At 38.3% G+C, this 13,858-nt stretch overlaps 1 protein-coding gene across 2 annotated transcripts; it reads right to left on the bottom strand.

Annotated features, from left to right (window-relative positions):
• Positions 1-657: 657 nt before the first annotated feature.
• Positions 658-13,842, bottom strand: LOC113016252 (cytochrome P450 2J2-like). Of its 2 annotated transcripts, none has more exons than XM_026158954.1 (10): positions 13,764-13,842; positions 13,107-13,219; positions 10,434-10,596; positions 10,199-10,348; positions 9,506-9,666; positions 8,360-8,536; positions 7,338-7,476; positions 7,060-7,247; positions 2,539-2,680; positions 658-1,550 (listed from the first exon to the last, which is right to left on the bottom strand). In XM_026158954.1, exons 1-10 carry the CDS (start codon positions 13,825-13,827, stop codon positions 1,375-1,377), a joined length of 1,473 nt encoding a protein of 490 aa, XP_026014739.1. In that variant the 5' UTR covers positions 13,828-13,842; the 3' UTR covers positions 658-1,374. The 2 variants fall into 2 exon arrangements, with proteins under 2 accessions (XP_026014739.1, XP_026014738.1); XM_026158953.1 differs by lacking the exon at positions 13,764-13,842 and adding an exon at positions 13,290-13,745.
• Positions 13,843-13,858: the final 16 nt, after the last annotated feature.

Here is a 13,858-nt window from a genome sequence, read left to right as displayed (position 1 = left end):
GTATATCCGTACATCTGCCTGTAGTACATCTGTATATTTGCTTAACATATCTGTATGTAATCTGCTCTTATTGCACTTACTACTCTTGCACTTCTTATTAGATGCAAACTGTATTTCGTTACCCTGTATTCATAGCTGTGTAATGACAATAAAGTTGAATCCAGTCATAATCCTAATCACTTTGCAATATGTAACATGTGCAATGTTATATATTACTGTATATATAAAATCCATATTTATTCTTGAGCATGTACTTAGCACCGGAGAACTGTGCACTTCTACCTTTTCTTTTTTCTTTTTTTTTTTTTGCATGTTTCCACTGGGCAGAAGTTTCTTTCAATCTCATTGTACATAGATCTATTCTATTCTATTCTATTATCAACATAGCACTTGTAGCTAGTGGGACATGATGATTTGCTTCTGTCTGCTTACTGTCTGGGATGGAAGATGACAAAGAGTTATTAAAAGTGGGCCAACATTTCTCTACAACTATGTGAGAGACAAGTCATACAGAATGAAAATATTTAAAGTTACTGTTGCTAAAGATAGTTTTTGTTTTTTAAAGTACTGCAGTGTCCTGTGAAACGTTTCTTTTTCACATAACTGAATGCAAAGGCAGTTCGTTTAAAAAAAGTATCCTTTTCTAATAGCAAATGGGTATTTTTATGAAGTAATTTATTGAGATTGAAATCTCCTTTACACGTGAGATTCAACAACAAAAGCATAAACAAAGTATCAGTAAGAAAAAATAGTTACAAGATGCTGTACTGAATCTCCATAGACAAGGAAGGACAATAAGGTGCACTGACCAGTAGTTATACAGGTGAGGAAGGCATCTCAGCTGTTTAACTTCTTTCACGGAGAACCATTTAAAAAATTATATAGATAAAAGAAGAAAATTTCAAAAGTCCATCATCTCAAAGATGGACTTGTGTGAAGATTTGCTGGTTTTCTGCTATTATTTTCAGATTTTCATTCTTTTGGTAAGTGATCATTTGAAAAAAGTATTTTATGTGTGTAATAATCTCTAAATAAATTATTTACAGGTTCAACAAATCCAATGTGCAGAGAAAATATCATAAGTACGACGTTTTGGTGATTCCCTTGAGAGGTAATGGTCTGTGGATTTTATTGCATCAGGATTATTTTATTTGTGAGTCCATATTTATTCAGAAAAATCGTGCAAAATTAAAATACGTTCAAATTCAATTTAAAATATATATTACTTATTAATTACTTACACTAGAGCGCTAGAGATAGACAGAGAGAACAGTAAAGCAGATATTCTTTATGCATTGCATCAAAAACAATAGCAGAAGACAGTCATTGAGAGCGCAGAGAAACAGACATGCTCAGCTGAGGATAACTCGTGCTCTAACGTGGCACAGCACACAGACGATAAGGTTTGGGACTGCGTGTGGCTCCCAAAATGAAGTCCAGACTGGGTTTCTCTCCAGCAGGTGCAGTAACTGAAAACTTCTGCAGCAGGGAGGTGAAAAACAGGAATAACTCCATCCTGGCCAGCTGCTCCCCAAGACACACACGCTTACCTGAGAATACACAAGACTACATGTTTTAAATACATAATTTACAGGGTTTCCACGCTAATCACAGCTTATAACAGTTATGTGTTCATTTAGATCAACAAATAAAGCACAAGAACATTTAAAAGCACACAATTTAATGCAAGGAACAAGCAGCAGAGTATCTGCTAATCTGTATCTACTTCACCACTTTATCACTGTATTGAGTAGTGTAAATATGATTATGCTACAAATAATCAAAATAAAATGTTACATATACAAAAAGTTGACCATAAGCAGCAACATGTAGCATTTTTTAAACTTCTGCCTAAAACAGCATTTACCAGAGTTTTAAAGGATTGTGTTAGGTGTGGCTGTGTGCAGACAGGAATAGGACCCAAGGTGCAGGCTCCGGAGACAGAACTTAAACCAAAACAGCTTTAATGCTGAACTCAAACATAACATAACTGGGAAAAAAGGTCAAAAATAAACTAACACGGGCGGATTGACAAAACACACAGCAAAATAAACGGTAGATCGCGACACAGACACTAAGAAACACAGGGCTTAAATACACAGAGGGAGCAATCAGGAAATGAGTAACAGGAGGGAAACACAGCTGGGGCAAATCAGAACTGACGAGACCAAAGAAGCGTAAACTGAACACACTGAATAAAGACAGAGACCTTCAAAGTAAAACAGGAAACACATAACACAGACTGAACAAAGACACAGACTCACATGCAGGCACTACAAAGGGAACAGAGACGTGGGACCAGGGCAGACACAAACACTGACTGAACACGGGGATATAGGAACTAGGATACACATAGACGCGAACTAGACAAGGGGATGCAGGTGATAGGGGAGACAGAGCAACTAAAGAAGACAGAGACATAAACCATAAGACAGAACTGAAAGAAACCAAAAACTAGAAAGTATAAATAATATAATAAACTCAAAACCCCTGGGTCAACGACCCAGGCATCCTAACAGATTGCAACTGATGACTAACCTGCAGAAAAGGGAATGAAGGCCTCCCTCTTCCTAAATTTTCCATCCTGGTCCAGAAAGTGTTGAGGGTTGAAGGAATGTGGAGTTTCCCACATAGACTCATCATGTAGAACAGAGTGCAATGGAGCCAAGATCTTGGTGCCCTGAAAAATACCATTTGTTCAAATTGCAGGATTTGAACTTCCCATTGGCTACAGTTCTTTAGCATCAACACTTGGTATTTGAGTATCTGAGTATTTGAGTTGTAACTGTTCTTTGTTCATTACTTATGCTCCCGTGTCAGGGTGTTTCCAGAGGTGGGAAGTAACAAACTAACTTTATTACTGTAACTAGAATTTTCAATTGTATTCTATTCTATCCTATTCTATTTTATTTATATAGCGCCAAATCACAACAACGGTCGCCTCAAGGCACTTTTTATTGAACAGTAGATCGTACAATAATAGATACAGAGAAAACCCAACAATCATATGACCCCCTATGACCCCCCTAATACACTTGGTATTTGAGTATCTGAGTATTTGAGTTGTAACTGTTCTTTGTTCATTACTTACAGACAAAAAAAAAAAAAAACAAACCAGACATCTACTTTGATAAAGTAGACTTTATCAAAGCAGATGTCTTTCTGAAAGCGCTGTAACTAAGTTTAAGAATATAATTTACCCACTGTTATCATCTTCAATGCCCTGTACCAACACAGAGCAGAGCAGCTATCTGAACGCTACCCCAACAGAGGTCGATTATCTTATTAATAATTTCACCTCCTCACTACGTACGACTCTGGATACTGTAGCTCCAGTGAAAACTAAGGTCTCTAATCAGAAGTACCTGACTCCGTGGTATAATTCTCAAACACGTACCCTAAAGCAGATGACTCGTAATCTGGAGAGGAAATGGCGTGTCACAAATTTAGAGGATCATCATTTAGCCTGGAGAAATAGTTTGTTGCTTTATAAGAAAGCCCTCCGCAAAGCCATAACATCTTACTATTCATCACTGATTGAAGAAAATAAGAACAACTCCAGGTTTCTCTTCAGCACTGTAGCCAGGCTGACAAAAAGTCAGAGCTCTTTTGAGCCAACCATCCCTTTAACGTTAACTAGTAATGACTTCATGAACTTCTTCACAAATAAAATTTTTATCATTAGAGAAAAAATTACCAATAATCATCCCACAGATGTAATATTATCTACAGCTACTCTTAGTACCATTGATGTTAAGTTAGACTCTTTTTCTCCAATTGATCTTTCTGAGTTAACTTCAATAATTACTTCCTCCAAACCATCAACGTGTCTTTTAGACCCCATTCCTACAAAACTGCTCAAAGAAACAGCTTTAGTCAAACAGCTAACAGATCATCTGCAGAGGAATGGTTTATTTGAAGAGTTTCAGTCAGGTTTCAGAGTTCATCACAGCACAGAAACAGCTTTAGTGAAGGTTACAAATGATCTTCTTATGGCCTCTGACAGTGGACTCATCTCTGTGCTTGTCCTTCTAGACCAGGGGTGCCCAATCCCGGTCCTCGAGAGCTACCGTCCTACAGCTTTTAGATGCATCCCTACTCCAACACAGCTGAATCAAATGGTTTGATTACCTCTTCAGCATGCCATCGTGTTTGGCAAAGGCCTGATAACAAGCCATTCATTTGATTCAGCTGTGTTGGAGTAGGGATGCATCTAAAAGCTGCAGGATAGTAGCTCTCGAGGACTGGGATTGGGCAGCCCTGTTCTAGACCTTAGTGCAGCATTCGACTGTTGACCATTATATCCTATTAGAGCGATTAGAACATGCTGTAGGTATTACAGGTACTGCACTGCAGTGGTTTGTATCATATCTATCTAATAGACTCCAATTAGTGCATGTAAATGGAGAGTCCTCTTCACACACTGAGGTTAATTATGGAGTTCCACAGGGTTCAGTGCTAGGACCAATTCTGTTTACATTATACATGCTTCCCTTAGGCAGCATCATTAGAAGACATAGCATACATTTTCACTGCTATGCAGATGACACGCAGCTCTATCTGTCCATGAAGCCAGATAACACACACCAATTAGTTAAACTGCAGGAATGTCTTAAAGACATAAAGTCCTGGATGGCCGCTAACTTTCTGCTTCTTAATTCAGATAAAACTGAGGTTATTGTACTCGGCCCTGAAAAGCTTAGAAATATGGTATCTAACCAGATTCTTACTCTGGATGGCATTACCTTGGCCGCCAGTAATGCTGTGAGGAACCTTGGAGTCATTTTTGACCAGGACATGTCCTTCAATGCACATATTAAACAAATTTGTAAGACTGCTTTCTTCCATTTGCGCAACATCTCTAAAATTTGGAATATCCTGTCTCAGAGTGACGCTGAAAAACTAGTTCATGCATTTATTACTTCCAGGCTGGATGACTGTAATTCATTATTATCAGGATGTCCAAAAAACTTACTGAAAAGCCTTCAGCTGATCCAAAATGCTGCAGCAAGAGTCCTGACAGGGACTAGAAAGAGAGAGCATATTGCTCCTGTTTTGGCTTCCCTTCATTGGCTTCCTGTTAAATCCAGAATTGAATTCAAAATCCTGCTCCTCACATACAAGGTCTTAAATAATCAGGCCCCATCTTATCTTAATGACCTTGTAGCACCATATCAGCCTATTAGAGCGCTCCGCTCTCGCTCTGCAGGCCTACTTGTTGTTCCTAGAGTATTTAAAAGAAGAATGGGAGGGAGAGCCTTCAGTTTTCAGGCCCCTCTTCTGTGGAACCAGCTTCCAGTTTGGAATCGGGAGACAGACACTATCTCTACTTTTAAGATTAGGCTTAAAACTTTCCTTTTTGCTAAAGCATATAGTTAGGGCTGGACCAGGTGACCCTGAATGCTCCCTTAGTTATGCTGCAATAGACGTAGGCTAGACGTAGGTCTATTAACACATAGTGAGTGAGAAAAGAGACTGGAAAGGAAAAACTCAATGCATCATGGGAATCCCCCATACCTATGTCTATTGCAGCATAACTAAGGGAGGATTCAGGGTCACCTGGTCTAGTTTTCAGGTATCTGTATTTGAATATTTATTCTTCTGACAACTTTGTACTTTACTCCCTACATTTTTAAACAAATATCTGTACTTTCTACTCCTTACGTGTTCAGAAAATGCTCATTACTTTACGTTCAGTGTTATCATTTATAACGTTTATACTCAGGGGTTAAAGTTGGCCGGAACTTTAATAAGGCAGGAGTCTGTATGTTGTGTTGGCGGTACTTCAGCATCTAGCTAGTGCTACAGATAAGGAGGATGGATGAAGCGAGTGTTTTTTAAGTTGCATGCAATTTAAAAATCAATGTTTCTATCAGTCTAAGTAGCCTGAAAAGAAAAGCGTCTGGACTTCTTTAAGTTTCCTTCACAGACAGTTTCTATTAGCTCAGCAAACATCAGAAAACACACAAGCTGTTTGTGTGCACTTTTTCGCACAGTGCGTTCATAGCTAAAGGTCAAGTTGATGGATTTCACAGGGAGAGAAGAGAATGAGAGCTAACTTCACTGGGAGATGGATAAAGATTTGGGAAGAAAAACCCGACAGGAGATGAGGAAGAGAGGTTAGATTTAAAGCTGGAGACTGCACAGTGACGCTTAAACAGAAAATTTAAAGCTTACATGCAATGTCATTATTTTAACCACATGTTGGAACTTTGTATGATATGTTTTGATAAGTTATGTATTTTCATTGTCGTAAAATGTCCTGCAAAACAAACTAACCTATATTAACTTTGTGCTATTCAAATGTTGCATGGAAATACTGGGTAGTTTTGTCCAGGATAAACAGGTTAGTTTGCATTACAGGGCTGAATTTACAGTAAAGCACTGTGTTGGACTGGTGCACAGTAGCTGTGGTGCTCCTAGTCAGATTTAGGTTACATCAAGTGTAGCAGCGACTTTGCATTTTAGATGATCATGCTTAGATTACTTCACTGAATTTAAACTTTATAGCAACTCTGTATAAAGTGTAGGGGGATAGACATCTGCCAGGATAGATGAAAAAACACATCTACACTTGTTGTGTAATTGTGTAAATCTACAGAGAAGAGCAGGTCAGCTGATCACATCATGTACGCTAAAAACCTCCTGGAGCCATAGCTGGACTGGCCATCAGATCATGCATAGCAGGCATCTGCCCGGTGGGCCAATGGGGAGTTTTTGTTTTTATGGGCCGATGGGGTTTTTTGTGTGTGTGTTTGTTGATTCGTTTTTTTGTAACAGTATAAACAACGAAAGGTGGTGGACTGGCCAGAAGCTGGCCGATGTGTAAAATGTAAAAATAACTCAGTTGTTTGGTGGTGGCTATGGTGGAGCTTCCACTGAGCCCAGCAGGTGGATGAGGGAAAGGTGGATGAATAGTGGAATTGTAAAGTGCTTTGAGTGTCTAGAAAAGCGCTATATAAATGCAATCCATTATTAGTATGTACCTTTGACACATCTGATTATCTCAGAGTTGTTTTTTTTTAACTGGCAAACATTTGTTACTGGTTGATTGTGTACCTTTGGGATTGAGTACTTATCCAGAGCTGTGTTCTTGTTTGCCACGCGAAGTATGTTAAGTGGGGCAATATTTCCACTTCTCTGGATTTCATGAATAACTGCATCAGTGAATGGCATGTTTTCTCTGTCACTTGTAGACGGCTGTCTGGATGAACCAACCACAGCATCTATCTCAGCTTGGACTTTCTCTGCACACACAGAAAACAGGAAAATAAGTGTTGTGCACAGTTGACTAAGCTCACAAATATGTATCCCTGATAGATATTACCCTGACACACCTTGTATATCAGGGTAGTGGATCATATATAAAAGTCCCCAATGTAAAGTAGTAGTTGTGGTTTCAGTTCCAGCACCAAACAGGTCCATTGTGCAAGCCATCAAATTTTCGAGATAAAACCCAGAATCTTTATCTTCCTTCTATCAATGATACAAGAGAAAATTGTTATATTTGATTATGTACACAATATAAATACAAACCATCTTATCAAAACGTTTTGTAAAGTAAAGAATAAAAATTTTTAAATTCCCCTCTCGCCCCCATGAAGGTGCAGAGATCTTGGATGTTGTTCCTGGTATCTGCTGGAGCCACTTGCTTTGCTCCGGGGTCACTGCACCGAGTGCACCGTAACAGTGCAAGATCAACAGGACCCTAAGAGCCTTCATCAGGAACTCAACAGGGATGTGGCGAACAACACTAGAGACCAACAGGATCTACCAAGGAGATGCACTGTCCCCACTGATGTTCTGCATAGACCTAAATCCTCTCAGAGAGGTAAGGCTGTCAGAATGGAGGGGATCACACTACCAGAAGGAAACATTGCAGACACTGAGGACAGACCACCCCCTAGGGTGGTTGAGAATGACGGAGCTAAGAACCTGTGGGACTTCCAGATACAGACAGACAAAATGGTGATGGTTAACCAACCAGACATAGTAGTTGTAGACAAGCAGGAGAAGATGTAGCAGAAGACGTACTGATAAACGTACCAATGACAGTAACATCTCAAAGAATGAACACCAAATACTGGAGAAGTACCGGGGGCTCAGAGAAGAGCTGAAGAAGGTGGAGAGTGAAGGTAACAGTGGTTCCAGTGGTAATCGGAGCACTAGGTGCAGTGACTCCCAAGTTAGGTGAATGGCTCCAGCAGATCCCTCTGTCCAGAAGAGTTAGAGTTAGAACCCTTAAGCTCCCAGCCCTCTGGTAGAGGACCTGAGCTTGAAGGATAGACTACTTGCAGAGGCGAGAGGGGAATTAATTTTTTTTATTAAAGCAAATCGAGATAGACATGAAAACACTAACCTCTCCCATTTCTTTGAGAAAGGAGTCAATGTAGTCTCTTGGTGATGATGGGTCAAAGTTTTCCTGGTGTTCTTTGATCCTAATTTCTACAAATTCAACTATTTTCTTTGTCAAGATAAATATCGTCTGGTGTGATCCAGGCAGCCACTTCATCAGCCAGGGTATTGTATTGTACATCTGCAGAGCAGGAAGACAGTAACCAGATTATCTAATTGACTGGCCGTATTAACATAAGCAATAATAAAGATCATTATTACTGTGTGTTCATGAATTTTAGGTTTGAAACCTGCAGCTGTATCATTGCAAGAAAGGCCCTCCCTACTGCTTTTGCAGCCTTTTTGTTGTTGCAGTGCGTTTGGCCTCTCAGGGCCACCGTATTAATGTAATAACTTAAAGGTGGGATAATTATTTAGTTGAATTAGTTTATGTATAGGTAATTAGGTAGGTCATTTGTTTGTTTTCATATTAAGTGTGTTTATTATTGGATGGCACCTCTATACAGGGCACAAGTTGGGCATGCACCAAGAAAACAAAACAAAACAAAGAAAACAAAAGGCCAATTTAGTTAAGAGTGAAGTCACACAGCTTTGTGACCTGTCCGTCTCTCTTCATTTTTAAAATGGTTCGAACATTTTAGTGTGAAACATATCACTGCCACAATGTTTGTAAACAGCTCGGTGTCAAAGTAAAAAAGGCTCAATGAAGTTTATTAAAAAGTCTTTTTGAGCTGTTTGCTTGGAACTGTGAATTAATTTAAGGCTAGAAGTCAGGGGTGTCAAGCTAAGGCTTCATTCATTAGGATTTACACTCATCATCACGGTGTGATTGGTTTTAAAATAGCAACAAGCAGCTCTGCTTAAATTGTTTCCCTTACTGTATCTAACCAGGAAATGTTAGAAAATGAATGGGTGAATTGGTTCTGTTTGGCTTTTACAGGCGATGGGTAAATCTGATACTGCTGTGTTGTAGATCCACATTCAGTAAATAATCCTTTCTGGAGTGTATTTCACTTGTAATGCACAGTGGTGAAAAACCGCCAAGTGGACATCACAGCAGATAGATATGCAAATTGATTAAGCACACATTTACATCCATGTTTGAGACTGGAACTAGAAGTACATGAGTGTGTGAATAACATGCACTCACCCGTACTGTCAAATTTCCCTGTAATCGAACAATGTCATTGAACATCTGGAGAATATACTGGAATTGCTTGTCAGTGTACTCAAATCGATTGCCGAACACCAAACAGCAGATGATGTTTGAGACTGCATTATTAATCAGGTTCTTAGCATTAAAGGGTCTGCCTGCAAAATGAGGAGAAAAAACATCCATAAAATTAAAAAAATTAATTAATTAAATTAAAATTCAAATACATAGTTGGGAACAAAGGGGACCTTGAAAATTGCAAGGGAAATGCACCTCCAACTCTTACCCAAGGGTGTCAAATAAACTTTGGTATAAAGGATTAGGGAAATGTCCCGAGTGTTTCAGAACATTTCAGCAAATAATTGTGAATCTTAACAAAGAATTGGAGCTATATCAATGAAACTAAAATCAAATGAACAGGATATAATGCATGTCAACAAGTGGAGAAACAGAGTGGGTGCTGTTTTTAATGTTTGGCCTCTGATTAGAACTCCTTGTTAAAACATAAATCAGGTGATGAGCCACAGGTAAAGAAAAGTGGGACAATTATTAAAGAAACTTTTTAGGCCATGTGCTTTAGTACTGTGAACCTTATAAACATGTCAGCAATGGTGAATTATATTTAAATTTTATAAACACACATACTAAACATAGATAACATGTAACTATATTGTTTTTTTTTCTTTGTGCCTTGCTGATCTGTGAAAGCCTCTGTGAGATACTGGCACTCCTGCTGGATGGATGACTCCAGGGTCTTCTTCCCCAGACCAAAGTTCCTGAATGTGTGAAGAACAAATCTCCTCTGTTGCTTCCAGGGATAACCATTTGACATCACAAGACCTTTTGGAAATAAAAATTAAATTAGACCTGATGTGATCAGTTCAATCAAGTTTTTGGAATTTTGGAGGGAAAATGCCAACACTACCTTTATTCCCAATAATTGATTCAAATAAGGGTATAATTGGGCGATCCACGAAGTCTTCTCCTTGGTGAACCAGGGCTTCTTTCACAAGTTTGTAGCCATGAACGACCACAATCCTACCACCAAAGAGTCGAAGGCTGAAAATGTTTCCATATTTCTCTGCAAACTGAACACAGACAGTATATTGTTGTTTTTGGAGCATGATACATTCTGAGGAGGCTATATATAATAATAATAACAATAACAATAGCAATAACAATAACAATAATAATAATAATAGTACATTTTATTTATAGGCGCCGTTCAGAGCCTATCCCAGCTGTCATAGGGCGAGAGGCGGTGTACACCCTGGACAGGTCGCCAATCTGTCGCAGGGCCAACACACAGAGACAGACAACCATTTGCACTCACGTTCACATCTATGGGCAATTTGGATTAACCAATTAACCTACAAAATATATGTATATATAATAAACATGGTAAAATAAAATTTAGACATAAACAGTCATAAAAGTCTAAAGGCAAGTATAAAAACTGAGCAGGTAAAAATGGACTAAGACAGATCAGGTGTATGCAATTCTAAATAGATGAGTTTTGAGACGTGATTTAAAAGTGGTGAGACAGTGTGTGGTCCGGAGAACAAGTGGAAGTGCATTCCAAAGTCTTGGGGCAAAACAACTAAAGGCTCTGAGTCCAATGGTAGTCAGGTGAGCAGGTGGAACTGACAGAAGGGAAGCTGAAGAAGAGCGGGGTGTACGGGGGTGAGTATGTATGGAGAAGATCGGATAGATATGGAGGAGCTAGGTTATGAAGCGCTTTGTAAGTGAGAAGCAGGATCTTGAAATTGACACGGAGGTGAATTGGAAGCCAATGGAGCTGTGTTATATGTTCAGTGGATCTAGTTCTGGAAATAATACAAGCAGCTGTATTTTGAACTAACTGCAATTTATGGAGGGATTTATGAGGTAGACCATAGAGAAGAGAATTACAGTAATCTAAACGAGATGTGACAAGAGCATTGACAAGTATGGTGGTACTGTGTGGAGTGAGTGAGGGACGAAGGCGGTTATTATTACGGAGATGAAAGTAGGAGTAGTATATATTATATATATTCATATTTTGCAATTTATATAAGAAAGGGTTTTTGTTGTTTTTTACTTAATATCAGAACTGCTGTAAGCTAGTAGGCCACAGTTAATTTCTTCTGAGATTAATAAAATATCCTTATTCTGCATTCAGCAGAGTGGGGAATTCAGAACAGCTTTGGCATTAAGACAAGTTCCTATAGTTATGAAAATGTCACTATATCAGGTGTTAGCCTACCTGTAATGAGGCCGTTAAGTTAATATTCAGTTAAATAGCTAAACTTGTGAGCAATAACTACCAGTTCAGTGAAGGGTTCAATGAACCTCTTAGCTTCATTGAACCCTTCACTTTACCCTCATGGGCACGGGAGGAAGCCAAATGCAATACAAATACAAAGTATTTCTCAATCATTTCACTTCTCAGTAGAATTTTAGTAAAAAACAAACAAACAAACAAACAAACAAAAAACTAAGATAAAAAGTAAATAACAATTTCCAAGCAAGAAAATGATAATGATTTTTTTTTTGGTTAAACCAACAGTCCAAACCTCAAAGAAAGAAACTAAAAAACTATTAAAGATTATTGCCCATTGATGTAAATGTACAATTATTCCATTTATTTAAATGGACTAATTCAGTTTCATTTCTAATGCAGGATATACTGGTGTCCATTTGATTTAAAAAGTTTGCTAAATATAGCCTTAAACATGATACAATTGCTTCAAGCATCATGCAAGCTAAATAACGACTCTGTCTACTTCAGTGGATCTAGTTCTGGAAATAATACAAGCAGCTATATTTTGAACTAACTGCAATTTATGGAGAATTTATGAGGTAGACCATAGAGAAGAGAATTACAGTAATCTAAACTAGATGTGACAAGAGCATTGACAAGTATGGTGGTACTGTGTGGAGTGAGTGAGGGACGAAGGTGGTTATTATTACGGAGATGAAAGTAGGAGTAGTATATATTATATATATTCATATTTTGCAATTTATATAAGAAAAGGTTTTTGTTGTTTTTTACTTAATATCAGAACTGCTGTAAGCTAGTAGGCCACAGTTAATTTCTTCTGAGATTAATAAAATATCCTTATTCTGCATTCAGCAGAGTGGGGAATTCAGAACAGCTTTGGCATTAAGACAAGTTCCTATAGTTATGAAAATGTCACTATATCAGGTGTTAGCCTACCTGTAATGAGGCCGTTAAGTTAATATTCAGTTAAATAGCTAAACTTGTGAGCAATAAATACCAGTTCAGTGAAGGGTTCAATGAACCTCTTAGGTTTATTGAACCCTTCACTTTACCCACATGGGCACGGGAGGAAGCCAAATGCAATACAAATACAAAGTATTTCTATAGAAGCTAAATAACGACTCTGTCTACTTCGGTGTAAATTATGCCTCCTTGCACTCCAGTGATTCATTTCACATGTTTGTTTCCTTTCACATTATTTTTCTGCTTTTATTATTAGTCAGTGAGCTGCAGGTGAAATCTGTATGGTTGAAAGAAGGGTTGTTTTTTTCAATTTCAAATGTTTTTTAATTTTATTATAATATAATAACTTTTTATTTAGGAATGGACTCATACCTCTGTTAACTGCAGGTGAAGTCTGGTAGATTGGATACGATGAAGGTCACCAATGAAAGGAAGAGCCCGGGGTCCAGGAGGAAAGTTTTTTGGCACTCTGTTCTTCAGAAAATCTGTCAACAGTAGAGAAACAGTCAAAAATATTAAAATAATTTTGCCATCTATCCACTCCAAGCCGAGAACCTTGTATATTAACTCCATATCTTCTATTCAACTCTCCTGCTACAAGTGAACAGCAGACAACATGTCCAGGTATGTCAAGGTTCAACTTTTCATGGTCAACTTTGAACACAAGAGGACATGTTTGCTCTTCTGTGACAACAGCCTGTCTGGGGTAAGTCATATTGTGGAACCATTAAATAAATCCTCCAAATGCCTTAGCTTTAAACTTGACATAAATCTTAAATCCACTTAATAGGAACATATACACAGAACAACTGTGATTAATGATCTATCTCTGACTAGATACATCCTGAGAACAGGTCACAGGTTAACTTGTAACCTGAATCACTGATAGCGCTGCAGTCCCACCTCATGCTGAACCGTGAGCAAAGTGCAAACTTTAACACAAAGAAATCTCTCAGTGTAAAGAAACCTCAGTGTGATTTATTTGCATTAGTTAGATTTAGAAGGCCCTAAAGGTTCAATGTGCATTACAGAGGATTGTAATATGGTTGTTCCCAGTTATTTCTTTTGTCACGGTCTTGGGTCGGCGACGCATCTGTCCCACTACAAGTAAACAGAGGACAAAC

Source organism: Astatotilapia calliptera, chromosome 23 (genome assembly GCF_900246225.1).
Source record: "Astatotilapia calliptera chromosome 23, fAstCal1.2, whole genome shotgun sequence".
Taxonomy (NCBI): domain Eukaryota; kingdom Metazoa; phylum Chordata; class Actinopteri; order Cichliformes; family Cichlidae; genus Astatotilapia; species Astatotilapia calliptera.
This window is presented reverse-complemented; position numbering and strand designations above follow the sequence as displayed.